At 45.7% G+C, this 26,722-nt stretch overlaps 1 protein-coding gene across 6 annotated transcripts; it reads left to right on the top strand.

Annotated features, from left to right (window-relative positions):
* The first annotated feature begins 1,975 nt into the window (after positions 1–1,975).
* On the top strand, positions 1,976–26,395 carry ADGRG5 (adhesion G protein-coupled receptor G5). Of its 6 annotated transcripts, XM_081017030.1 has the most exons (15): positions 1,976–2,507; positions 2,692–2,782; positions 4,155–4,279; positions 9,011–9,149; positions 9,982–10,114; positions 10,595–10,742; positions 13,055–13,189; positions 15,115–15,231; positions 17,023–17,065; positions 17,722–17,831; positions 18,064–18,185; positions 19,448–19,716; positions 22,281–22,380; positions 23,879–24,153; positions 24,258–26,395. In XM_081017030.1, exons 4-15 carry the CDS (start codon positions 9,089–9,091, stop codon positions 24,350–24,352), a joined length of 1,608 nt encoding a protein of 535 aa, XP_080873156.1. In that variant the 5' UTR covers positions 1,976–2,507; positions 2,692–2,782; positions 4,155–4,279; positions 9,011–9,088; the 3' UTR covers positions 24,353–26,395. The 6 variants fall into 6 exon arrangements, with proteins under 6 accessions (XP_080873156.1, XP_080873158.1, XP_080873157.1 ...); XM_081017032.1 differs by lacking the exon at positions 2,692–2,782; XM_081017031.1 differs by lacking the exon at positions 4,155–4,279 and having other exon boundaries at positions 9,034–9,149.
* Positions 26,396–26,722: the final 327 nt, after the last annotated feature.

Here is a 26,722-nt window from a genome sequence, read left to right as displayed (position 1 = left end):
CAAGGGAAGGGTCAGAGAAGTGAAGATATGTCTGTGGGCCGAGTTGGGAGGAGCTCTCCAGCTGCTGGCAGATGTTCCTTTATGCCTCTGCCTCCAAGCTGTGTTTATTGGACGTGCAGTAACTCTTTGCACAATGGAGGAGGCATCCTTTGCTTCCCTGGATGCAGGCAATATTTCACAACGTGTGACTTGGGTTTCTCAGATGATAGTGGTTTTCAAAAGAACCAAAAAAAGAGCCACAATAGGCCATTTTCTCTTTCCTCGGCCCCCCACTCTTCTGTGTCATCTCCCTTTCCCAGGCAGGTTCTCCGATTTATCATTTATGAAAACTAAGGAAATAAACAAATAAGCCAACCCTTCGTTGTTTTAATCAGTGTGCCAGTGTGTTACAATACCACAATGTGGATCTGAACTACCTAAAATACCTTTAAAACACTTTAAAACATTCACAACAATTCTAAAAAACAACTTATGGCCATCTCACCCCCCCCCCACAGGCCAAGTGTGACGTATGGGCAGAATTAATGACCTGTCAACAATCACCTGGCATCATAATAACCATGGAGACTGTTTTTGGCTTTAGGGGTCTTCAGAAGCCCTGTTCAAAGCATTATTTTGACCTGCACTTTGAACAGAGTTTTTGAAGATACGACAATCAGCTGATGCTTGGGGGGGGGCATGGCATGGCCAGAATGGCCCTGTGGACCAAACAGGGAGTCCTGGGTCCAGAGGCTCCCCACCCCTGACTTATAATCCTCTATCTCCATCTCCTCAGTCATTCAATTTGGATTTCTCATGTGTCACACCTGGATCTGTAATACTGAATCTCTATGGAGTGCTTTGCTGGCTCATAATCTTGCCTTCCTGGAAATGGGAGAGGGATCCTGCACATATAGGAAGAAGTGTGCTCTCCACGCATTCAGTAACATTGATTGGGCTTCTGTTAACTTCATACCTCTATGCAAAGCTTTTTCTTACATTTATATCCAAGTTTTGTTACTTCATGGAACCTAGCATCCCATCCAGGCACTGAGCAGAGCTAGACACACTTAAGTTCAGCAAGGCAGTGGCCTCATCCTCTGGGACCTAGTAGCATCATCTCTTCCAATGGCAAACATGGGTAGTGAGTACTGACAGGGATTGTAGCCAAAATGGGGCCATTGAGAAACAAGAGGGAGCTGTCAATATGCTTTGGGGGACCCTAGTTTTGGCAGAAGTACAAAAAATTAAAAACCTAGGAAGCAACACTTTTTCCACACCTCCAGAAAGCTGCCCAGAGAAGCCCAAGCATGCTCAGTAGCCATGGAATGTTGGCTGCTGGCTAGCAAAGTAAAATGGGGAGATCATTCTTGCCAGACCTCAGAAATGAGATTTTAAGAGGGGATCCGATATATGACTAGTGTTGTTGCACATCACCCCAATCTCTGAGCTGTGTGAAATTCCAGGGGTCCCAGGCGCTTACCCAGGGTTTAGTTTCCTCAGAATTAGGGACAGTGAAACCTGCAGTGTCTTTGTGATATATGGTTTATTTAGAATTGCCTTTTAATATATATATTACATATTTTATTGATTGTTTAAAAAGAAAAATGCAAACATAACAAAAAGAAAACAAAGAATCAGAAACTGTAAACCATAGAGTGTCGTTGCGCTCTATGCACTCATTGCACTCTAAAGCACAGTTGCTTTTTCAAAAGCTGCAAAAATAGCTTAGCCAGCCCCCTGGAGCTAACATGTTTACCTTTTTCCATGTTTCCTCCTCAAACAATTCTTGCTGAGAGTGACAGAACATAATCAGCTCCTGTCATTCCCAAGGGGACTTGCTCCATTGTAATTCCAAGTGTGATTCCTAGCTGCTTTAGGCTGTGGGCACCTCAAAGAGGTGGGCTCTGGATCCAATTCAGAGTCATGTTGTGCCCAGACTGAATCAGGCAAATCTGAGTTTGGCAGATCCTCCCCACCCTCATCTCTAGTTAAGCAACAATGTACACATGCAATATTAAAACCAGTTAATCTGTTCCCTAATATCAGAAACATCCCATTGCATTCCTCTTGAGAGGTGATATAGCCATTACAGATCAGGGAGAGAGAAAAAGCCTTTATTTTCTGTTTGACAAAGATCTCCCTATGCAGGTGCTGCTTTCAGATGCGTTCTTTGCTCTGCCTGTTTGCTGCATTTCCTCAACTTCCTCAACTGAACTTCTCCTTAGCTCTGCAGTCCTTTCACGGATATCTCGGTCATCTCCATCCTCTTCCTTCCCCCTTTCGCAGCCTTTGCTTGTCTGTGGTTTGCATTCTGGGAATGGACCTCAGCTCACATCTCTCTGCAAGGTCTCGGAGCTGGTGAAGTTATGGCCCGAGGGGAGTGGCTTGTCCAAAATTTGCTGCTGCTAAATCGCATCTGAGGCCTCCCGCCTTCACCTGCTTACAAGCTAGCAGAGGAAACAAGCCACGTGCAATTTCCAGTGGTCTGAACAACTGAAAGCAGCAGCACACTCCACAGAGTGCGGGTGAGTTGTCAACATTTGCCCTCCACACCCATTTTCAGCTCTGATAGATTTGAGTCTTTTCGCAAAGTGATGTGTATTTTGATCAAGTGTTTGATGTAGAATTTCCTTTTCCTGCTTCAGGAAGCCATCTGTATAGGCCAGGAAATGGTTTTTTTTTTTAATGACATGCTAATGCACCTTACAGTGAGGCTGACATGTAAGAAGAACGCCACGCAAAAGAAACAAATTAAAATCATCGTGGTGGGACCTAACTCTCATTGAGGACTCTGTTGGACGTAAGTGCTTTATCATGGCCAAATCAGCCCATCATATTCTCCGGGTGTCTTTCTACACCCCAGGCAGTGCACTTTCTTTCTTTTTTAAGCAAGTCTCCGGCCCCCTTAGAAAGAAAGTTATGAAACAAAATGTGCAGGTACCCTTTTAAGTCATTTCTGTGAAATGAACAGGCCTGCCTACTCCCACCTCTGTTTGTAGCAAACAAGTGAAGTCAGAGCTGTGATTGATAAATTAGTTGTTTGGTTCTGCTGTTTCGCCATCCCCTTTAATGCACTTTTCCTGCTTCTGTCTTATTTTCTAGGCAGAATTATCGTGTGAAAATACAATCATGGGAAAAACTTCACCATGATTGTATTCTCTCTGATTTTGCATTATGCCATCCTCCCATGGCAGTCATTTTGTGACTGGCGTGCCCCCCCCCCGAACTCTCTCAAAATTTAAGAAGTGCCCCCTGGTCCAAAATAGTTGGCGACCCCTACTGTACTGATACTGGTCCCTAGCAAATCCATTTTCCTATTTTTGCTTTCGGGGAATATGTTCAGGTTCTTTTTTAGAAGTTGTGTTTGAGTGTCCTGGCATATACCAGAATATTTCAGGTTTCAGCCTTGTTCCCAGTCTGGAGTTAACCCCCCCGAGGTTCAGTGTGTGTGAATGCATCTTTGATTCACAGAGTTGAAAGGGATTTCAAATGTTATAGGTGGCTATCCAGCTTCTCCTTTAAAAATCCCTAATATCTGGAGGCAGTATTTCCCACTCTTGAACATCTTATACCATCAGGAAATATTTCCTAATGTTTAGCCCAAATACTCTTTCTTGTAGTTTGTTCCATAGAATCATAGAATTGTAGAGTTGGGATGGATCCTCAGGGTCATCTAGTCTAACCCCTGTGATGCAGTAATCCATCTTAAGCATCCCTGACAGATGGCCATCCAACCTCTACTTAGAAACCTCCAATGAAGGAGAGCTGACCACCTTCTGAGGTAATCCATTCCACTGTTGAATGGCTCTTACTATCAGAAAATTCTTCCTGGTGCTTAGTCAGAATCTCCTTTCTTGTCATTTGAATCCATGGTTCAGGCCCTCCCCTCTGGAGCAGGAGAAAAGAAGTTTGCTCCATCTTCCATGTGACATCCCTTCAGATAGTTGAAGATGGCAATCATATCACCTCTCAATCTCCTCTTTTCTAGTTGGTTCTGGTATTATTATTCTTTGGAGCAGCAAATTTGCTTCATCTTGTTGGCAAGACCCCTTCAGATGTGTGAAGATGGCTCTTATTTTGCCTCTTAATTGCCTCTTCACCAGGCTAAGCATAACCAACTCCTCCAACCTTTCCACATAGGCCTCCACAATTCTACTTTCTTTGCATCCCAGGTTTTTGGAGGTCTGGACCACTTCTGGCTTTTGAGGCCCCTAGCCATAATAAATGCAGCCACAGAAAACTGAAGGTACATTAAGGCAAAATAAGGCACACACACACAAAAGAAATAAAGGAAAAAGTGAGTCATAATTCTTTTCTTTTTTTAACAATTGAATTTCAAGTCTTTTTTCTGTGAAATGCAGTTATTAATGAGGAAAGCTCGCTTTCGTACAGCGTCACAGTTGAGGTTAAGCATATGACAAAATCTGTATCAGTTAACAAAAAAAAATGTGTTTTTTTTTACTAGATTGCATCTCTTATTTGCTTAGATTTGCAGTTCTGAGCTGAGAATGTGTGTCACAATTTGATCTACTGTGGATAAAAGCAAGTTCTGGAACTTATCAAATGCCACAATGTCCCTTCCGAGCCCGAGTCCCTGCACCACGCTACTGTTGACTTCCTCATGTCATGTTTGTGGGCACCTTGATGCTAGAACATAGGCACACCACTGCCCACACAGGGACACAAAAATTCCATTGTGTAGATTGCTTACCTCCCACCCCCTTAGCATAACTGCATGCCCAGGCGCAATATGTGCTTGATTGTTTAAGTATTAGGCTTATAGGCTGCTATATCGGAAGGCCCCAATTTGGTTTTCACACATTTATAAGCTTTCTTCTTTCGTTTTCTTTATCCTGCCCAAACCGGCTTCAAATGCCTTTTTTCAGGTCCCTTGCAATTTGGGTTTCCTTTGAATGGTTTAATTTGATGGACAGTGACTCTTCCAAGATCCTTTTCACCCAAGGCCTACAGTTTCTGGCTGGCCTTGTTGGCCAAGCCAAAAAATAAAGTCACCAACATCCAGGTTGCCAAGTCACCCAGCTTTTCCCGAGGCGAAGACCTGAGAGACTAGGAGTGGGCGATGTTGGGCACCATTCCCCTAAGATGCACAGGATGCTCTCAGGCAGGAAGTATCCAGCACTCTGAAGAGGCAAGACCAGTAGAGAGGAGGGTTGCCAGTTTAGCCATCCGTGGCTAGCGCTTTCCATATTTGCCATGCAGCTGCCGAACAGCCCCCATCCTTCCAGCTTCAGAGCTGGAGGCGGGGAAGGGATTTGCCAAGCAGCTGCTTGAATGATCCTGCTCTCCTCTGTGGCTTCAGAGTCAGGAGGCAGGTTGGCCACTTTCCCTTCTCACTAGGTGACGGCACCATCCTCGCCATGGCAAGCGTATTTGTTGAAGGCCGCTTTTTAACTCCAGCAGCAGCCTTTAAACTTTTCAGATGTGGGGCCCACTGGTAGCCCAAACATGCATTTGCAGACCCAGTTTTTAATTTTTTTGCCATATATTTGTAGGGTGGTATTTCTGCTCCCCCATGAGGTTCCTTGGATCAGTTGTGGGAGCAAAGAACACTACTGGTTCATGGCTGAGAGCAAATTCAGACATATCAGGTAGTTCCAGCAGCAGGAGTCAAAGCTGCTTTTAGCTGAGTGCATCCACAAAATGTTATTTGTTATATTTTATCCTGTTTTAATGTAGCCCAGATGCGTCTGGAAAGGGGGTTTCTTCTTCTTCTTGTCTTGTTGTTGTTGTTTAGTCGTTTAGTCGTGTCCGACTCTTCGTGACCCCATGGACCAGAGCACGCCAGGCACTTCTGTCCTCCACTGCCTCCCGCAGTTTGATCAAACTCATGCTGGTAGCTTCAAGAACACTATCCAACCATCTCATTCTCTGTCGTCCCCTTCTCCTTGTGCCCTCCATCTTTCCCAACATCAGGGTCTTTTCCAGGGAGTCTTCTCTTCTCATGAGGTGGCCAAAGTATTGGAGCCTCAGCTTCAGGATCTGTCCTTCCAGTGAGCACTCAGGGCTGATTTCCTTCAGAATGGAGAGGTTTGATCTTCTTGCAGTCCATGGGACTCTCAAGAGTCTCCTCCAGCACCATAATTCAAAAGCATCAATTCTTCGGCGATCAGCCTTCTTTATGGTCCAGCTCTCACTTCCATACATCACTACTGGGAAAACCATGGCTTTTACTATACGGACCTTTGTTGGCAAGGGGATGTCTCTGCTTTTTAAGATGTTGTCTAGGTTTGCCATCGCCTTTCTCCCAAGGAGCAGGCGTCTTTTAATTTCGTGACTGCTGTCACCATCTGCAGTGATCATGGAGCCCAAGAAAGTAAAATCTCTCACTGTCTCCATTTCTTCCCCTTCTATTTGCCAGGAGGTGATGGGCCCAGTGGCCATGATCTTGGTTTTTTTGATGTTGAGCTTCAGACCATATTTTGCGCTCTCCTCTTTCACCCTCATTAAAAAGGTTCTTTAATTCCTCCTCACTTTCTGCCATCAAGGTTGTGTCATCTGCATATCTGAGGTTGTTGATATTTCTTCCGCCAATCTTAATTCCGGCTTGGGATTCATCCAGCCCAGCCTTTCGCATGATGAATTCTGCATATAAGTTAAATAAGCAGGGAGACAATATACAGCCTTGCCGTACTCCTTTCCCAATTTTGAACCAATCAGTTGTTCCATATCCAGTTCTAACTGTAGCTTCTTGTCCCACATAGAGATTTCTCAGGAGACAGATGAGGTGATCAGGCACTCCCATTTCTTTAAGAACTTGCCATAGTTTGCTGTGGTCGACACAGTCAAAGGCTTTTGCATAGTCAATGAAGCAGAAGTAGATGTCTTTCTGGAACTCTCTAGCTTTCTCCATAATCCAGCGCATGTTTGCAATTTGGTCTCTGGTTCCTCTGCCTCTTCTAAATCCAGCTTGCACTTCTGGGAGTTCTCGGTCCACATACTGCTTGAGCCTTCCTTGTAGAATTTTAAGCATAACCTTGCTAGCGTGTGAAATGAGTGCAATTGTGCGGTAGTTGGAGCATTCTTTGGCACTGCCTTTCTTTGGTATTGGGATGTAGACTGATCTTCTCCAATCCTCTGGCCACTGCTGAGTTTTCCAAACTTGCTGGCATATTGAGTGTAGCACCTTAACAGAATCATCTTTTAAAATTTTAAACAGTTCAGCTGGAATACCATCACTTCCACTGGCCTTGTTATTAGCAGTGCTTTCTAAGGCCCATTTGACTTCACTCTCCAGGATGTCTGGTTCAAGGTCAGCAACCACACTACCTGGGGTATACGAGACATCCATATCTTTCTGGTATAATTCCTCTGTGTATTCTTGCCACCTCTTCTTGATGTCTTCTGCTTCTGTTAGGTCCTTGCCACTTTTGTCCTTTATTATGGTAATCTTTGTACGAAATGTTCCTTTCATATTTCCGATTTTCTTGAACAGATCTCTGGTTCTTCCCATTCTGTTGTTTTCCTCTATTTCTTTGCATTGCTCGTTTAAGAAGGCCTTCTTGTCTCTCCTTGCTATTCTTTGGAAATCTGCATTCAATTTCCTGTATCTTTCACTATCTCCCTCGCATTTTGCTTGCCTTCTCTCCCCTGCTATTTGTAAGGCCTCGTTGGACAGCCACTTTGCTTTCTTGCATTTCTTTTTCATTGGGATGGTTTTAGTTGCTGCCTCCTGTATAATGTTGCGAGCCTCCAACCATAGTTCTTCAGGCACTCTGTCCAGCAAATCTAAATCCTTAAACCTGTTCCTCACTTCCACTGTGTATTCATAAGGGATTTGGTTTAGATTGTATCTTACCTGTCCAGTGGTTTTTCCTACTTTCTTCAGTTTAAGCTTGAATTTTGCTATAAGAAGCTGATGATCTGAGCCACAGTCAGCTCCAGGTCTTGTTTTTGCTGACTGTATAGAGCTTCTCCACCTTTGGCTGCAGAGAATATAATCAATCTGATTTCGATGTTGCCCATCTGGTGATGTCCATGTGTAGAGTCGTCTCTTGTGTTGTTGGAAAAGCGTGTTTGTGATGACCAGCTTGTTCTCTTGACAGAACTCTATTAGCCTTTGCCCTGCTTCGTTTTGATCTCCAAGGCCAAACTTGCCAGTTGTTCCTTTTATCTCTTGATTCCCTACTTTAGCATTCCAATCCCCTATAATGAGAAGAACATCCTTCTTTGGTGTCACTTCTATAAGGTCTTGTAAGTCTTCATAGAATTGGTCAATTTCAGTTTCTTCAGCACCAGTAGTTGGTGCATAAACTTGGATTACTGTGATGTTAAAAGGTCTGCCTTGGATTCGTATCGAGATCATTCTATCATTTTTGAGACTGCATCCCAGTACAGCTTTCGCCACTCTTTTGTTGACTATGAGGGCCACTCCATTTCTTTTACGGGTTTCTTGCCCACAGTAGTAGATATGATAGTTATCCGAACTGAATTCGCCCATTCCCGTCCATTTTAGCTCACTGATGCCCAGGATGTCAATATTTATTCTTGCCATCTCATTTTTGACCACATCCAACTTACCCAGGTTCATGGTTCTTACATTCCAGGTTCCTATGCAATATTTTTCTTTACAGCATTGGACTTTCCTTTCGCTTCCATGCATATCCACAACTGAGCGTCCTTTCGGCTTTGGCCCAGCCGCTTCATCAGCTCTGGATCTACTTGTACTTGTCCTCCGCTCTTCCCCAGTAGCATGTTGGACACCTTCCGACCTGAGGGGCTCATCTTCCAGCGTCATAACTTTTATATGCCTGTTGTCTTTGTCCATGGAGTTTTCTTGGCAGGGATACTGGAGTGGCTTGCCGGTTCCTACTCCAGGTGGCTCACGTTTGGTCAAAACTCTCCACTATGACCTGTTCATCTTGGGTGCCCTGCTTGGCATAGTTCATAGCTTCTCTGAGTTATTCAAGCCCCTTCGCCACGGCAAGGCAGTGATCCATGAAGGGGTCTTCTTGTCTTGCAGCTCCTAAATACACAAATGTGCCCATAACCTTACTCTACCTCATTTCAGTTTCTTCTTCACATTGTAAACAGCTCCCAGCCATTTGTGGTGTTTGGGGACCTGCGCTACATTTCCGGCAATACAGAGATGGGCACAGGATTTTGCCTTTTTCTCTTTGCGTGTGCTGCTTTTATGGACCAGATACCAGGTAGGAAAGATGTCTTATTAGGGGCTAGGAGGTGGGCAATCCTGATTTCCTAAGAGGGAGTTGTGTGTCAGGGAGACCCAGGGGTGCCACACTTCATTTTTTCCATATGGCATGGCCATCAAATTAACATCCTTCTGTATTTTCCTCGTGGTTCTCCCATGAGGAAAGGTTATAGCTTTGGGGACTTTTAAGTTCAGAGAAAAGGGGAGTAAGAGGCAACATGAGAGGAGTGTATAAGATGATGCATAGAGAAAGGGGAGAGTGGGAAGTTTTTCCTCCCTCTCTCATCACGCTTCAACCTGTGGACATCCAATGAAGCTGATTGTTGAAAGAGTCAGGACACAGAAAAGGAAGTCCTTCACATAGTGCACAGTTAAACTCACTCCCAGAGGATGCAGGGATGGCCACAAATTTGGCTGGCTTTAAAAGAGGATGAGACAAATTAATGGAGAAGCCTATCAATGGCTACTAGCCACGATGGCTATGCTCTGCCTCTGAATAGCAGTTGCTGGAAACCACAGGAGGAGAGACGGCTCCTGTGCTCAGATCCTGCTTACAGGTTTTCCACAGGCATCTGCTTGGCCACTGTGAGAACAGGATGCTGGACTAAGTGGGGCATTGGCCTGATCCAGCAGATTCTTCTTATGTCCTTACGGAATCCTAAATTTTCCAAGGTCCACATTTATGTGTCCCTTCTCCCTGTGCATGGTGTGGGACTCACTGGTCTGTGTTGTTGCTGGAGGTGATGTGGGCACTCTTTGATTCGTTCATGGTGGGAGCATGTGCCGTTTCCTCTACACTGATGGCCTGTCTTTCCCTCGCTGTTGCTAAGGGGCAGAACCCAGCGGGAAAGCAACCAGGCTACCCTTGGATCTTGGCGCGAAGAGTGATGTGGAGAAAGCCATGAGAATATTTGAGAGGCACCTGAAAGAAGGATGTGTCTCCGAAAGGAAGGAGCTGATGAGGTAAGTTCCGATCTCAGATACAGATGTTTCTTTCCCTCAGCAAATGCTGTACCTGAACATTAGATTCCGCAGTGGGAAAGTCCTAACTCCACCCAGACACAACTCAGGCCCCATCTGCATGATACATTAAAAGCAGTACTGTACCACAGTCATGACTTCCCCCAGAGAATCCTGGGTATTGCAGTTTGTTAAGAATGCTGAGAATGTTAGGCCATCTCTATTCCTCTCAGACAGCTACAATTTCCAAAGTGCCCTGTGAAGAAATGGGGTTGGGGGTTAAACGACTCTGAGGAGAAGGGAAAACATGACCAGCACCTTAAGCTCTTTTGAGGAAAGGTGTTAGAAGAATGTAATGAGATAAGTATGTAAATAATCCTCACAATCTGTGCCAGCATCCACTGAGGCCCTTGGCAGCTCTGTGTTTCCAAGTGCAACCCTTAAGCATTTACACGCTTTCTCTCAACAATTCTCCACTTTCAGAGCCAAAGAAAATTTGGAGAAGACCCTGCTGCAAACCAGTCTCCTGGCAGAGAATCTCACTGTGGTGCATGACAATATTCAAACATTAATATTCAGGATAAATCTTAGCGATTTCAGAGGACTGAATATCAGCAGCGACAGCTTAATGGTTAGTATTTTCCTGCTATCTTCACACCCTGCTGCTGATTCTTGCTATCTAGAATGAATACCCAGCAGAGACATGCAGAGTGGTGAACATGCTTTGAAAATGCACCAAGTTTTGACCGGGGCTGTGTACACACTAACCCACCTGTAGTGCAAAGAGGCACTTTTCCCTCAATCCAGACTCAAGCATGCTCACCCTCAGTGTGCAATCCTGCTGCCCACAGTGCTAGGTGTGGTTATGTGATACAGGCTTGAAAATCCTCCCCTTGGTTAGATTGCCCCTGTCTTTCCCTCCCTGCACATTCCCCAGGCGGAGAAGGAAGAAGGAAGTGGCAATTGCGATCTTGGTATATGTCTACAATGTCTCTGGGCAGGTGTGGATGGGCTCCCATTGCTGGAACCACCTATATTTGTGTTCAAATGACTGATTTTAAGGAAAGGGGTCAGGACTAGCCCAGGACATTTTGCTGCTAGAGGCAAAAGCCCCTGCACAGTCCCCCACCTCCTGCTCCTCGCTACCACCTGGCACCCAACACTTGCCACTGCTGGGTGCTCAACATGGCTGCTCAGTGCGTACTACTTCCTGCTCCTCGACTCTGGCAGCATGCTCATGGACAGCAGTGGCCTCCTCCTCTACTCACTCCCAGTGGTGTAGCATGGGTTGCCAGTCCCCAAGGCTGTGCAGAGGAGGGGACAGTGGGTGAGAGAAAAATGTGGGATGTAAATGCAATTTTTTAAAAAATGCATTGGAAGGTGGTGGACTCTCCTTCCTTGGAGGGAAATGGACAGAGTACTCATGTGCATTCAACTGCCTAACGGCGTCCGCATGACCCAAGAGATCACAGCCATAGAGATAAGAAAAGAAGAGACATTCCGTTGTCTGGAAAGGTCACTTCCTGGTTTGCATGGAGAAGTTGTTTTCAACAGAGCCTAGTGATGGAAGTGCACAGCTGTATTGAGGCCGCTCCCGGGGGTTGAATTTTTTTTATTTAAAAAAATAATATTTATTAAAGTTTCAAAAGAAGAAAAATCACATTAATAAAAAGATTAACAATAAAAAGGAAAAATACAAAGTAGAAAAAAGAAAAAAACAGTTAAAAACAATTCCATCTTTTCATCACTTCTTTTACATTTACTTGTTTCCCGGACCTCCTCATACCTCCCTCTTTTGTATTCCAATTCAATTTGTTAATCCAACAATTCCTTTCCCTCCTTTTTCCGGGGGTTGAAATTTTGCACCCCTTAACAATTTTGTGCCTGGAGCAACCACCCCTGTGCCCCCCTTGCTATACCACCGCTCCTTCCTTCCTTCCTTCGAACTCTACATTTCTATGATTCTGCTCTATTAATATTCTCCTACATTATTTTCCATTGTCCTGGCTGGCTTCCTTTCTGCATGGCTCTTGGTATGCCAGGAATGTGAATATGTTCACAAAACCATGCAGAGAAGAACTTCAGGGAAAGGTCAAAGGTGGCCCCGTTTGCTTTCAGTTGGATGCCATTCCCAACCGCGGAGAACATTGTCTGGCTTTGACAGCCTCCAAACAGATTGCTTTTAAGAATATTTGAGCAAGTGATTTGCTCTGGGCTTTTCTTTAAATGCTCCTTTTGGAAGTGAAACGAGACCCCGGTGATGTGTTGCTATTATTTCACAGCTTCCCTTCACGTACGTTCCTTGCTCATTGGATGATGACTCTCCAGTATGACTGCTCTGTCACTTTTTCATTAACCTGGCCCCCAGAATGCAGTCCTGGGTATTTGTGTCCTGCAGATCAGGTTCAAGAATGTGGACAAGTAGCCTCAGTTTGCAATTAATTAATTAATGGAAAGGGGCCTCATTACATGATCCTCACAGCAACATGCAACAAGAAAAACAGATGGCTGCTTTTTAAATTTTATTTTATCCATAGATATACCTTGGGAGGCAGTCGACTCTCCTGCATTGGAAGTTTTTAAACAGAGGTTGGGTGGCCACATGTCAGGAATTCTTAAGCTGTGATTCCTGCATTGTGGCGGGTTAGATGACCCTAGATGACCCTCAGGGCGCCTTCCAACTCTGCAATTTTATGATTCTATCAGTTGTGATGGGTTTCTACCAGTTATTGAGCACTTACTTGCCCAGGCATTCCTTGGTCTTCCGTGCTAGTTCTAACAAGCCCCAGTTCCTGTAGTTACAAATTTCTGTTTTCATCGTTCTTACTATTTATTGCAAACTGTTTTGACATTATTATTTTTTAATTGGAGGGTGGCATATAAATACTTTTGAATGAAAAACAACGCCTTCCAATGTGTACATGTCTGTTTCGCTCTGAGCAGCGCAATACCTCGGCGAAGAACCAAACCCGACATGCCATGCATTTCCCCGCTGAGCTAGCGAAGAAAGCCCAGGGCATAGCTGCAAAGGAGATGCGGCTCACCTGTATTTACCTGAAAACATCTTGCTTCTTCCAGGTAGGCATTCCCTGGAACTTGAGGTTTGGTTAATGGGGTGACGGAGGTGGAGACTGGGCCCAGACAGTGGCCACATACATTCCGAAAAGGGTCATGGGAAAGCCAGCCTAATTTGTGCTACACTGCAGACATCCACACTTATCGTTTGCCCTTCTCTTTCCAGGCACAGATTCATGCTTAAAAACTCTGTGTCTGAGGGGGGGTTTCTTGTTTTTTGTTTCGCTCCCAACTTTCCCCTCAAAAACCCGCTCTTTAAAGCTTGTCAGAGCTGATTGAGCTTTAAAGAGCGGATTTTCATGGGGAAAACTCTGGGGCAATAAAACTCTGCTGAGACATGGAACTTTTCAGCTCAGACGGTGCCTACAAAGAGTGGAGGAAAGGTAAGCCAATTCATGTGACTCTTTCTGGCTCATTTTAATGACTCTCTTATCTTACATATCCTTGCCTCTGACCTCTCCTTGTCTATCCTCGGCGTCTGAAGATCACCTGCTCTGTCACTGTATTCTCTGGCGCCCTACAAATCCCATCAGCAACAGTCAACACAGCTGCGGTCCCGAGTGTGTTGGGGAGGGCTTCCCTGTTGACTCCACCCGCTCTCCCTTGCTGGCTCTTTGTTGCTTTGTTGTTTAGTCGTGTCAGACTCTTCGTGACCCCATGGACCAGAGCACGCCAGGCACTCCTGTCTTCCACTGCCTCCCGCAGTTTGGTCAAACTCATGATGGTAGCTTCGAGAACACTATCCACCCATCTCATCCTCTGTTGTCCCCTTCTTCTTGTGCCCTCAATCTTCCCCAACATCAGGGTCTTTTCCAGGGAGTCTTTTCTTCTCATGAGGTGGCCAAAGTATTGGAGCCTCAGCTTCACGATCTGTCCTTCCAGTGAGCACTCAGGGCTGAATTCCTTCAGAATGGATAGGTTTGATCTTGCAGTCCATGGGACTCTCAAGAGTCTCCTCCAACACCATAATTCAAAAGCATCAATTCTTCGGCGATCAGCCTTCTTTATGGTCCAGCTCTCATTTCTATACATCACTACTGGGAAAACAATAGCTTTAACTATACGGACCTTTGTTGGCAAGGTGATGTTTCTGCTTTTTAAGATGCTGTCTAGGTTTGTCATTGCTTTTCTCCCAAGAAGCAGGGGTCTTTTAATTTTGTGGCTGCTGCACCATCTGCTGGCTCTTACACAATATCAACTCTCTCTCTCTTTTTAATCCTTTACATCTCTTCTCAAAAGCCCCCTTCCCACAGAAACTTGGGTGCAACTACTGTCACCATGCCTTGCTGTGACTAAGGTGGTGTAAACATTGTACCTTCACAGCATATTCAAAGCACATTCTCTTCCCTCAGAGAATTCTGGGCACTGTAGTTAACCCTTCACAGTTACAATTCCCAGCAGCTCTAGCAAACTGCAGTGCCCAGAATTCTCTGAGGGAAAAGAATGTCCTTTAAAGGTTTACAGACAGTGACTATTTTATGCACCTCCAATTGATGCCCAACCACCAATATGTGGGTCCTTTTGGACCTGGAAGAGGGCAGAATGGGTGGCCTCATGAGCGTATGTACAAAGCCTAGGTTTACTTGAATACCATGGCAGCCATCACAAATGACCCCCCCTGTTCACCACTGCATTGGTTTCCTCACACTTCCTTTGTTGTCTCCCTGCCACAGATTCCCAGCAGCTTCCCTCCCTTTTCATCTTTTCCATCTGTAAAGGACAAGGGTGGGGAAAGCCAGGTCTGTTGGCAGTAACCACCTTGAGGTGCCTAGAGTGCCTTAAAGCAGCTGTTCCCAATGGAGTGGACTGCTCTGCTGTTGATCAGCTCTACTGGCTGAACGGGGGGGGGGGGGAATGTGAGGAGGGGTGTTTAAAGACTCCCTCCCCAGTCATCCCATGCCAAGTCTTTTTCGCTTTTTATCTTATAGGACAGAAAGAACCACTCCTTGCTGAATGATGACATCTTAGGGGCCACCTTTGGGAATATCAGCGTTACTCAACTCAGTCAACCGGTGGAGATCAGGTTTTGGCACAACCATACGCTGGTGAGTTGTGCTGTGGCCACAGCTGCCACCCAGTAAGCGTTTATCCTGTGCCGGACTAGTCAGTGTGGTGCCCTCCAGGTTTTGGAATCACAGTACAGTTGGCGCTGTGCTGTGTTTATTGTATGTGTATGTTTTTAATAGAACCCCTATGGTGTTTTTAATTCTATTAATGTTTATTTGTTTTTTAATGATAAAAAGGGTGGGGTATTATCAGCGGTGTAGCGTGGGTTGTCAGCACCCGGGGCAAGGCAAGTAATTTGCGCCCCCTAACCCCTAACCTGCCGCCGCTGCCAGCTTCTTCTTGCTGCTGCCTGGGCTGGTCTGGTGTGGTTCTCTCCCGCGCTCAGCGCTGCGCTGGGCAGCCGCTGCACTGTCCCTCCCCCAGATAGTCCCTCGCTCTCTCTCCGCACCGCACGCCTGGCACCCACCCCCTCCACAGTGGGCGGCGACCCAGCGGCTCGGATCGGATTCGCACAGCCAGCACTGCAGTGAGAGAGAGTGAGTGAGCCAGGTAGGGGCAGAGAGCTGCGAGTGCGAGTGCGCCCCCCCGATGTTGCGCCCGGTGCGGCCGGCCCCCCCTGCACCCCCCACGCTACGCCACTGGGTATTATTATTATTATTTTGCTATTCTTATTTATCTGTGAGCTGCCTTGAATCCCTGTCAGGGGAAAAGGTGGGTTATAAATAAATCAACAGCAACAACTCCCTGCAATGCAGGAATCAGATTTGTCAGACTCCGCCTCCCATCAGTCCCAATAGCCAATTGGCAGGTATGATGAGAACTGCAGGCCAACAGTGCATGGGAGACACCCCATTAGCTGCCCCTGCCTTCCTCTTACCAGCTCCTGAGAGAATGAAGCAAAGCTTTTCTGCAAAAAGCAGTTGGGAGGGCATTGAGGCTGCAGCTCCAACATTGCAGCAAAGCAGAGGGGAACCTTCAGCCAGGCTTCCCCACTTGGCCTGTGAGGCTGTTTTGACCCTGCCATGCCCACTTGCCCTGTACCTGACATCAAATGTGGGGCAGCTAAAGGTGTGGCTGGGCCAAAAGGGGGATTTGAAGGCACCAACAACTGGGGGGGGGGGCTGCAAAGCCCTGTGCACAGCATAACATGCCTGACCTCCAAAACTACATTGTTCCACCATACAAGACAGGCTAATTCAGGGAGATGTAGCTATATTCTGCACCCGCAGTCAGAGGCAGCAATGCTTCTGGACTCCAGAGGCTGGAAACTGCTCATGTGCTCACGTCCTGCTTCTAGGCACCTGGTTCATCACTATAAGAACAGGGTGCTGGGCTAGATGGGCTACTGGCCTGATCCAGCAGGCTCCTTATGTTCCAGTGTTCATTTACCTGGATGATCAAGCCATGATCTCCAGTTGCGCTTTACCAATAGTGTTGTATTTCTGTAAATCCTCTAGTCCTTAATAATTTTTGAGGAGGGGCAGTTTTGCAGAGGAAGCCCTTCTCCAGAGGAAGGCACATGCTTCTGGTTTCTCCCTTTTTACATCCCAATGCAGGACATGAGGAACACAGGAGAAAGTTTAAGAGTTGGTTGCTGTGCAAAGCACAGGCCATGGTTGAGCATTCCTATATTTTAGCTGTAAAGAGGGGGCAAAGAATATTATTATTATATTATTGTTATTATTATTAGCTCTGTCTGACTGAGGAGGGCAGGAATTGTGTTGCTGGGCATCACCATCTGCCTGACAAGCACTCTTCAGTCGCACTGAAGGAATTCTGCCCTAGAGGTAGGAAAGTGTTTTCATCAACTTGTCTCTGTTCCCTTCTAGGCCAATGCCAGCGTGGCCTGTGTTTTTTGGCTGGAAGGAACAGGTAAGGCCAGAATTTGCCTCTTATCCATCCTCTTCCCTTCCTATTTCTACACCAGTGGTTTACAAACTAACAAAAGCAGCATATAAGCAAGGGAAAGGAACAAATGCAAGTGTTTTTTTTTTAAAAAAAGCTGTGATACTGTTGCTGTGATAATCCTGAATGGAACAGTTCACAGGATTGGAGGCATCAGCCTTAATTAGGACCAAATTAGAGGAGACTCCATTCACACAATTAGCCAATGTGTGAATGGTTTCTTTTAAAACAACAACAACAACATCATGGGGAGATGAAGGTGGGGCCCTGTAATCCTTTGCCTCTTGCACTGACCCTGATTTGGATTTAAAACCCCCCCCCCATTGTTTTGGAAGGAAACCTCTCATTTGTGCCAGTCGAAATGCCCTCTTTCCCTAATGCAAATATCAGGCATGGGGTGCCTGACCTCTGAATTAGGACTACAGTAGGGGACAAAGCCCTCCTCTCCTTTCTGCTAGGGTCCTTCTATGGATTCTACACACATGTGCCCCTCCTTCACATCCTGCTGCCTGCTTTTTAAAAAAGTATGCATGCAATTGCTTGTTGTGTCAGTGGCCCCTTGTCTAGTTTGGCCCTTGTTCCTGCTGCTTTCTGAGTGTGGTTGGGTTTCTCCCATTTGGCAGAAGAGGGCAGCATGGGGAGCTGGAGCCAGGAAGGCTGCACAACTAACATCAACTGGGAGGGCATGGTTCTGTGCCAGTGCAACCACCTCACCTACTTTGCTGTCCTTGTGGTAAGTGTGGGGCTCTCTTGTGGCCCAGGTCCTCTCTCTGGGCTGCAACACTTCAGGCAGCTGATGTGGGGTTGGTGGGGGAGCAGAGACAGGCTCCTAGGACTGACCTTTCCTCCATGAAAAAACGTCTCTTGCACCTAGAAAACTAGCCTGTTGGGGAGAATACATACCCGTTTCATCTTAATTCCTTCTGTTTTCGTCTTTGCATCCTCTTCCTTCTCTGCTCATTCAGCAAATCTCCCCAACTACTCTGGATGAATCTCTGCTGGCTCCTCTGACCTATATCACCAACATAGGCTGCAGTATCTCTGCTTTTGCATGCCTGCTTACTATCTTTTTCTACATTTTATCCCGGTAAGTACAGTGCTCCTTCAGTCAATACCTAAGAAAGTTTCTTCCTGGATTAAAGGCAGGCAATATTTTTAAAAATAAGATCTGATAGTGGTTTAGGAGTGCATTTTGGTTCCTGTGGTATAAACGCTTCTGTCAAATACGTAGTGCAGGTTTTTGAAACATTGCAAATACCTGCAGCACCTGTCTGACCTGACGGAAGAGGGGATGACTGTGTGGACCATGAGTAATGGTCGCTCCTTCAAGCCTCTGAAAAACTATTGTCTGCTTCCAGCCCCAGAATATGAAGAATAAAATTATAGTTGTTTGGGGTTCTTCCATGCTGGTTTTGGTAGTGTGGGATTTCATAGCTGTTTTGAAAACTTCAGCATCTCTTCATAAAATGATTCTGTAAACAAATTTATGGATACGTGATTGACAAACACATTCCTGTTTGAAAATACTATCCCAGCCTCTGCTTGCCACTAGGGGTAGCTGTTGCTCCATTGAAAGTATCTGCATAACATTGTACACATAATTTGTTGTTGGCATCGGTCTGTCTCCAGAGTCAGTGGAGTGCGCCTCTGGGGGTGAAGTTAAACTGCTGAGTTAGCAGCACTGAACTGTTCTCCCTGGGGCACAAGCCTAGGCAATGTGTATGGAGTCCTGGGCTGCCCAGATGACAAGACCCCCCTGTTGGCTTTGCTGATGCAGTCCAAAGGAAAGCAGAGCAATACATTTGGCACCAGCTTGGTTGCAGGAGTTGCTGGAAGGAGACATACAAGGCGCCATCCAACTGTCTTAGGGACTCCACTCTAGATTTGTGTAGATGGTTCCCCTCATATGCATGCAAACACTCTCTTTTTAAAATTTTTGTTTATTACATTTATATCCCACCCTTCCTCCCAAAGGAAGGACACCTTGATCAAGATCTGGTCTGTAGATTCCTCCTTCTGTATTTAACTCACCCCATGAGATCTAGTAACTTGACCTTTTTTTAAAAAAAAAACACCCCTCAAAATCCTTACGATTTTAAGATTGCAATTATATGCACACGTTCCCGAGAGTAGGTCTCGTTGAACTCAGGAGATACACATCGCATTCTGCTGTAAAGGATGCAAAGATCTCATGCCTAAAGCCACTTCCACAGCCTTGAGATCCCATTAAGTACTAGAAAGAGTATACCAGCACAGTGTCTGCCCTGTCTTTTACTGAGTCAGCAAAACTCAGTTTACTGAGTCAGCAAAACTCTCCAGTTTATATTCCATTTTAACACCTTTTTGCAGGAAAATCCAGCATGATTCCACAACAAAGATCCACATGGACCTTCTGGGAGCCCTCTTCCTTCTCAACGTGTCCTTCCTGGGCAGCAGCTTCCCAGCATCAGCTAGCCTTTCGTGGCCGTGCACAGCCACAGCCGCTTTCCTCCATTACTCTCTGCTCTGCTGCCTGACCTGGATGGCCATTGAAGGCTTCCACCTCTACCTGCTCGTGATCCGAGTCTACAACTCATACATCATGCGCTACCTCCTTAAACTGTGTTCAGTTGGCTGGGGTGAGGATCAATATGATTTTTTTCTGTTATATCTTTTTAATAACCATCTCTGGTATACTTACAATAGCAAACGAAACATTAAAACAGCAATGTGTGCAGGCTTCCCCCATAATATACACCAGGCTTCCTCAACCTCGGCCCTTCAGATCTTTTGAGACTACAATTCCCATCATCCCTGACCACTGGTCCTGCTAGCTAGGGATCATGGGAGTTGTAGGCCAAAAAACATCCAGAGGGCTGAGGTTGAGGAAGCCTGATATACACATTTGTATTTGCCTATGTTGCTTGCTTATTTAACTTATATGCAGAATTCATCATGCGAAAGGCGGGGCTGGATGAATCCCAAGCCGGAATTAAGATTGCCGGAAGAAATATCAACAACCTCAGATATGCAGATGACACAACCTTGATGGCAGAAAGTGAGGAGGAATTAAAGAACCTTTTAATGAGGGTGAAAGAGGAGAGCGCAAAATATGGTCTGAAGCTCAACATCAAAAAAACGAAGATCATGGCCACTGGGCCCATCACCTCCTGGCAAATAGAAGGAGAAGAAATGGAGACAGTGAGAGATTTTACTTTCTTGGGCTCCATGATCACTGCAGATGGTGACAGCAGTCACGAAATTAAAAGACGCCTGCTCCTTGGGAGAAAGGCGATGGCAAACCTAGACAGCATCTTAAAAAGCAGAGACATCACCTTGCCAACAAAGGTCTGTATAGTTAAAGCCATGGTTTTCCCAGTAGTGATGTATGGAAGTGAGAGCTGGACCATAAAGAAGGCTGATCGCCGAAGAATTGATGCTTTTGAATTATGGTGCTGGAGGAGACTCTTGAGAGTCCCATGGACTGCAAGAAGATCAAACACATCCATTCTTAAGGAAATTAGCCCTGAGTGCTCACTGGAAGGACAGATCCTGAAGCCGAGGCTCCAATACTTTGGCCACCTCGTGAGAAGAGAAGACTCCCTGGAAAAGACCCTGATGTTGGGAAAGATTGAGGGCACAAGAAGAAGGGGACGACAGAGAACTAGATGGTTAGACAACGTTCTCGAAGCTACAACATGAGTCTGACCAAACTGCGGGAGGCAGTGGAAGATAGGAGCGCCTGGCGTGCTCTGGTCCATGGGGTCACGAAGAGTTGGACACGACTAAACGACTAAACAACAACAACAACAAATGTTGCTTGGAGAACTGGATCACAAAATTCAAAGAAGTGCAAATTTTGAAGTCTTGCTGTGTTTCAGCTTGTGCATTGCTTCAGGAAGTGTGAATTAGGTAGGTTTGCAGAAAAAATGAGAACCTATTAATTTTTGCCCTGTGCTTCCCTGAACATAAAATCTGGGCATGACCTTCTGCTTTGCATTCGACTGAAGCGTCTAGGCCTGCACTAGGCGGCCCCTTTCTTGTTTAAGGTGGCAGCTTGAGGACGGAAATCTATGCTACACCTACAAGGAAGATTTAGCATTTTACCCTAGAATACACTTTTTGAATGCCTTTTGTCCTAAAACACACTTAAAAAGAGAGAAAAAAAACCACATTTTAACCTCAAGTATGGATTTTGGTGTATTGTTTGAGGCAAGAACTGCCTCATAAAATTCAGAGAAGTGTGAAAACTGAAGGATAACCGTGTATTAGTCTGGAAAGTGTGGATCAGGTTGGCTGAGTTAACTCCTTCATCCTTGGTTTACCCAGAGATACTCTGGCATATAACTCCTCCATCCTGACTTAGCTGCCACCCAGCTGGCTGAGCGGAGCCTACCAGGTCTTAAGCCGGGACAATTACCAGCCCTGCTACAACATACAGTGTTGCCAGATTCTCCACAGCAGTGTTCAAAATTCATCGGATGATGATCTGAGCCACAAACTAGATTTAGTGAACACTCCCATCAGAGTGCTCTCTAAATTGAAAGCTGTAGTCTTTTATATACTAACCTTTCATGTTCTTCCACATCTGTTTAATGCTCCTAGCCCTTCTTTTAGAGTCTTTTAGTTTCGTTTAGATTCTTATCGTCTTTTAAATATACCTTCTGTTTTAATACATTTAATGCTTTTTAGATTTCCCCATCCTACCTATGCAGGTCTATGACCATAATAAAGATTTGATTGATTGAGCTGGCACAAGCGTTCTGTGGGTGTAGCAAGGGCGTGGCCAGAGGGGTGGGAGACTTAGGCTGGATCCTAAGCCCATTCATCTCGGCCACATGACCTGGCAACTCCATGTACCGTATGTTAAACCAGCAGAAAGGGTGGTGTAACCCAAACACTATTTTCAAGGCTTGTTTCCCCCACCCAGCATTAGCCCTGCTGCTGAGCAAAGTTTGGATCTGGTGTAACTTTAGGCTGGTTTAACTTACATTGGCCTTGAGCATCTCTTATGGCTACAGACATTGAAATGACATTATTTATTCCGGGCATAGGCTGTGTAGCAGGAGATCTGGATAGGCTTGAGCTCTGTAGAACATGCAACGAGTGTGCCTTTTATCTTGTATGTGTGGTTGTGCTTAGGACGGCAGTGCTCATGAATCTTCTTTGTGCCTTTACCACTGTGCATTCTTGGATCCAACAGGGTTCCCTGGCTTAGCAGTGGTGATCATCTTCCTGAGCAACAGCCAAATTTATGGCCGCTATGGTATCAAAACCAGCTCTGCTCACCGCAACAGTACCATGTGAGTTTCGGGGGGGGGGGGGCGGGGTGGACCAATGGTCTTGGTAGCAAATTATTGCATTATGTGGGCATTGTTGATTTATGTAGTGCCATCAGTGAGTGGGACGCTTTATTTCAGGGGTCAGCAAATGTTTTCACCAGGGGGCTGGTCCACTGTCCCTCAGACCTTGTGGGGGGCTGGACTATATTTTGGAGGGGGGGGGAGAACGAATTCCTATGCCCCACAAATAACCCAGAGATGCATTTTAAATAAAAGGGCACATTCTACTCATGTAAAAACATGCTGATTCCTGGAACGTCCGTGGGCCGGACTTAGAAGGCGATTGGGCTGGATCCAGCCCCCGGGCCTTAGTTTGCCTACCCATTCTTTATTTAGTAACACCAGGTTTCTGCCTCACAAAGCTTACAATCTGAGAGGAAGTGATGAGGAGAGGGAAGGGAGAAGCAAAAGTGATGGAATTCATGTGAGTAAATATAGCAGTCTTATCCTACTTGGGGGTTTCCAGTTTAGGCTGCTATCATTCCCAGCCACATATCTAGTGGGGAAATGCAGTTATGGGCACTTAGGCTTAGTTTCACTTGCAGTGCCTCTGTGGTGATCCTCCCCTGCTGCTCTGCCCCCCCCCCCCAAATCTCCAGGTTCAGGAGGAGGGCTGGAGCTCATCTGCACTTTAGAGCCTCTGTCAGCACCTACCTCAGTTGTGCAGTTGTTGCAGTATGTGCCTGAACCCACCCCTACAAGAGCTTTGGGGTCTTTTGCTGGAGTTATGATGTCCATCCTTTTATGAATATGTGTCTGCCCTTGACTCTATGCCCACAAGAAGTTCTTACAAACAAAGGAATAAAGAAAGAACGAATGAAAGTGACAGAATATATAAGTGCTGCTTGTGACGGCAAAATTGCAATTTAAGCAGGCAGCAGATCCCACAGCAACATGCACATACCTTGATCTAAAGAGTGGAAAAATCCCTAACCATTTTCAATGTGGGCCTGGCAATTTTGCCAGAGAACCCATACTAATAGTAAGTTAAGCAATAGTGTTTTGTTTTGTTTTGTTTTGTTTTGTTTGTGTGTATGTGTAGAGAGAGAGTGAGCAAGAGAGAAAGAAAAGAGGATACCTGTCCTTAAACATGTGTGTGTTCGTTCCTTGTGTGTGCTGAATAAAGATCCTAATTCGAACTAGGAGAGCCATGATAGCCAGCTAACTACTGAAAATATGGAGTCCCTCCCATCTTCCATTCTATATCATTGTTGCGGCATCCTTTATGGTGCCCCTGAGGCTCTGTGCCCAGTTGTGATTGAAACGGTTGCACTCCCCTAAATCTGCTTCTTCTCAGCCCTACCTGGAGATACTGGGGTTTGAACACAGGACCTTCTGCACTGTGGCCTCCTCCTGTGAGGGCTGTGGGGCTAATCTCCTCTTGTATTCTCTCCCCCCACCCATATGAAAAGAAGAAAGAGAATCTGGAAGTGTCTCATTGAGTTCTCTCCTCCTGCAGGTGCTGGATCACTTCTCCCACAGTGCATTACTTCAACCTGATTTACTGCAGTGGCACCATAGTCTTCAATATGGCTGTCTTGACCTTGGTGGTTTGGAGGCTCAGGCAGCTCCGAGCCAGTCCTCGGCAGCGGAAAGAGCATTCCTGTAAGGACATGGTGACCGTTCTTGGGCTGACTTGCCTCCTGGGTGCCACCTGGACGTCGGTTTTCTTCTCCTTCGGGGTGCTCTCGGTCCCACAGATCTTCCTGTTCACTGTTCTCAACTCACTTCAAGGTTTGTGAGCTCAGCATGTTGCTGGGAGCCAATGCTTCTCTCCCTTAACGCTTTCCAATTTACAGCCCCTCCAAGCCTACTGAAGCTGCTCTCTTTGCTCACAGGGCTTTTCATCTGCCTCTGGTACTGCACCTTGAGGTCCCATTCACAGGACAACATCTCAACAACGGGCTCTCGTTTATCTCGTTCGTCTCAGTGACTGCAGCATCGCATGACTGGCGAAGCCTTGGAACAAAAGAATGCCCAAATTCTGGAAATTTATTGGGTGTTGCCTTCCCAAAGGGAATCTTCATAGGAGGAGGAAGGAAGGCGAGTATATGCATGTGGTCTAAATCAGGGATTGGGAATCTGTTGCCCTCTAGATGTTGTTGGACTCCAACTCCCATGAGCCTCAGCCAGCATGGCCAGTGTCAAGGATGATGGAACTTGTAGTCCAGAAACAGAAAGCCAGAGTGGTGTAGTGGTCAGTGTGCTGGACAAGGACCTGGGAGAACCAGGGTTCAAATCTCCACTCAGTCATGAAGCTCACTGGGTGACCTCGGGCTGATCACTGCCCCTCAGCCTAACCTACCTCACAGGGTTGTTGTGAGGAGAAAATGGCGAGGAGAAGTAAGTGCACGACCTTGAACTCTTTGCAGGAAAGGTGAGATAAATACATAATCGATAAATACCTGGAGAGTCACAGTTTCTCAATCCCTGATCTAAATCCTACATAGCTGCATGGGAAACTTGTCTTGGCGCTCACTGTCAGCTGAAGAATTCAGACTCAAAGCTTGGTTTCCACCAAAGAAACTTAAATCAGAGTGGTACAAAATCAAGGCAACAGTTGAAAGGTACAGTAGTTATGCAAAAGGATTAGAAATATGGGTAAGCACATGCTTAAGATGTTGATCCAACAAGTGACATGGCCCCTGCACCAAGTTTTTGAAGGACGGGGTGGGCACAGTCTTTAGCATGGCAAACAGGTGGAGTCTCAAGACCAGGTAAGCAAACAGGCATTTCTCTGGGTGGCTTGAGCCCATGGGGCAGAAATGACACATCTCTGGTTTAGTGGATGAAGCAGCAGAGGGTCAGGTACAAATCCATCCCCATCCACACTGTGAGAGTAAAAGGATGGTCATTGCATACAGCTGTTATAAGACACCAATCTGCAGGCACACCATCTCTGCTTCATGACCTTTTTCCTCTTCACCCCTCTCTGAACTGCAATGAACCTATGCACAAATGTCATCTTTTCCAGCAACACAAACTTATTTGCAGAGTGTTGGGGTTGTCTCATGAGTCTGGGCCATTGCACAGGCAAGATGCATCAGAGTCACTGAAGCATTTCCTATCCTCAGAGCTCATTCCTGTAAATTTCTTACCCAATGAAGTTAGTGTTGACATTGTTGAATACACGCTCCAGTGTGCTGGCAGGAAATGTCAAAAGGCAGAAAGACGAGATTTTGAAGGCTGATACTCTGCAACCTGGTATGGGGTGCTACTGAAAAATGGTCAACACAGAAAAAACAATGTGTTTGTTTGCTGAATCCCATATTGTACTCAACACATCAGACTTCCACCCTCCAACTTGTAGCATGCTTCTCTCTCTTTGTCCTACCTGTATGTAGGATTTGCAGACAGGCAGCATCCTTATATAGGACTGGAGAGGGTGGCAAGCCTGAGGCCACCTTGGGAGTTCACAGCAAAGGTGAGATCTGAACGAAGGACATCCTCATTTGCAGCCTGGAGAGCCTGGTCTGACTCTGTATAAGGCAGATTCCTATGTTCCTATAGGAAAGATTTGCCACGATTGCCAAAAAGTAAACCATCTAGCTGAAGGCTGCACTGCAGATAATGTGTAGACTTCAACTTCTGTGCCTACTGTGAGCTGGGCAGTTTTCTTATCTCTGCTTACTTTTATATCCGACTTGACTTCCTTTCGTTCCTTGTCTGCTCTATTAGTGATATCAGCAAAAATGTTCTCACTTCAAACTTCCAGTAAAGCAAAACAATTGCTATGTAAGCTAATTTAAAAGGACAAACCTATTTTAGTAACTTCTTGAAATCTTCTTACAATTTTTGTAATCTTCCAGTATATTTGAGGAAGTAACTCTCATGCTCATTGTGTGCCAACTATTGTATAAATGTTTTGCACTTTGTACAATGTTCAGAGCACCAATGGCACAGATGTTCAAGGTGACTCTCCTGATATGCATTTCAGAAAAATAAAGTGATGCCGCTGGCATATGTTTCAAATGATTATTTTGTGTTCTGATTTCCACAATATTACCAATGCTTAACACATAGCAAAATGTAAAAGGGAACAAATTCCAGTTTGCAAAATGGATGGAATGGAGAAAGAAAGAAAGAAAGAAAGAAAGAAAGAAAGAAAGAAAGAAAGGAAGGAAGGAAGGAAGGAAGAATAAAAAGAGGATCTACAGTATGTTCAGAGGATGGGAGTAGTCAGGTAGAAAGAGGGGGAAAGACCTGGTTATTCAGTGATCCACCACTCTCTCTGTCCCCCACAGGGAGGGTAGGTTGGGCAACTCACTTCTGACTGAGAGGAAACCACCACCTGCCAACTACA

The sequence above is a fragment of the Podarcis pityusensis genome (assembly GCF_964106645.2).
Source record: "Podarcis pityusensis genome assembly, chromosome: 8".
In the NCBI taxonomy this organism is placed as follows: domain Eukaryota; kingdom Metazoa; phylum Chordata; class Lepidosauria; order Squamata; family Lacertidae; genus Podarcis; species Podarcis pityusensis.
This window is presented reverse-complemented; position numbering and strand designations above follow the sequence as displayed.

Coding starts and splice junctions, on each gene's coding strand:
- ADGRG5 (XM_081017033.1), top strand. CDS start 9,089: ATGGGCACAGGATTTTGCCTTTTTCTCTTTGCGTGTGCTGCTTTTATG. Junction 10,115..10,594: donor GAAAGGAAGGAGCTGATGAG/GTAAGTTCCGAT, acceptor CTCCACTTTCAG/AGCCAAAGAAAATTTGGAGA. Junction 22,381..23,878: donor GCTCACCGCAACAGTACCAT/GTGAGTTTCGGG, acceptor CTCCTCCTGCAG/GTGCTGGATCACTTCTCCCA.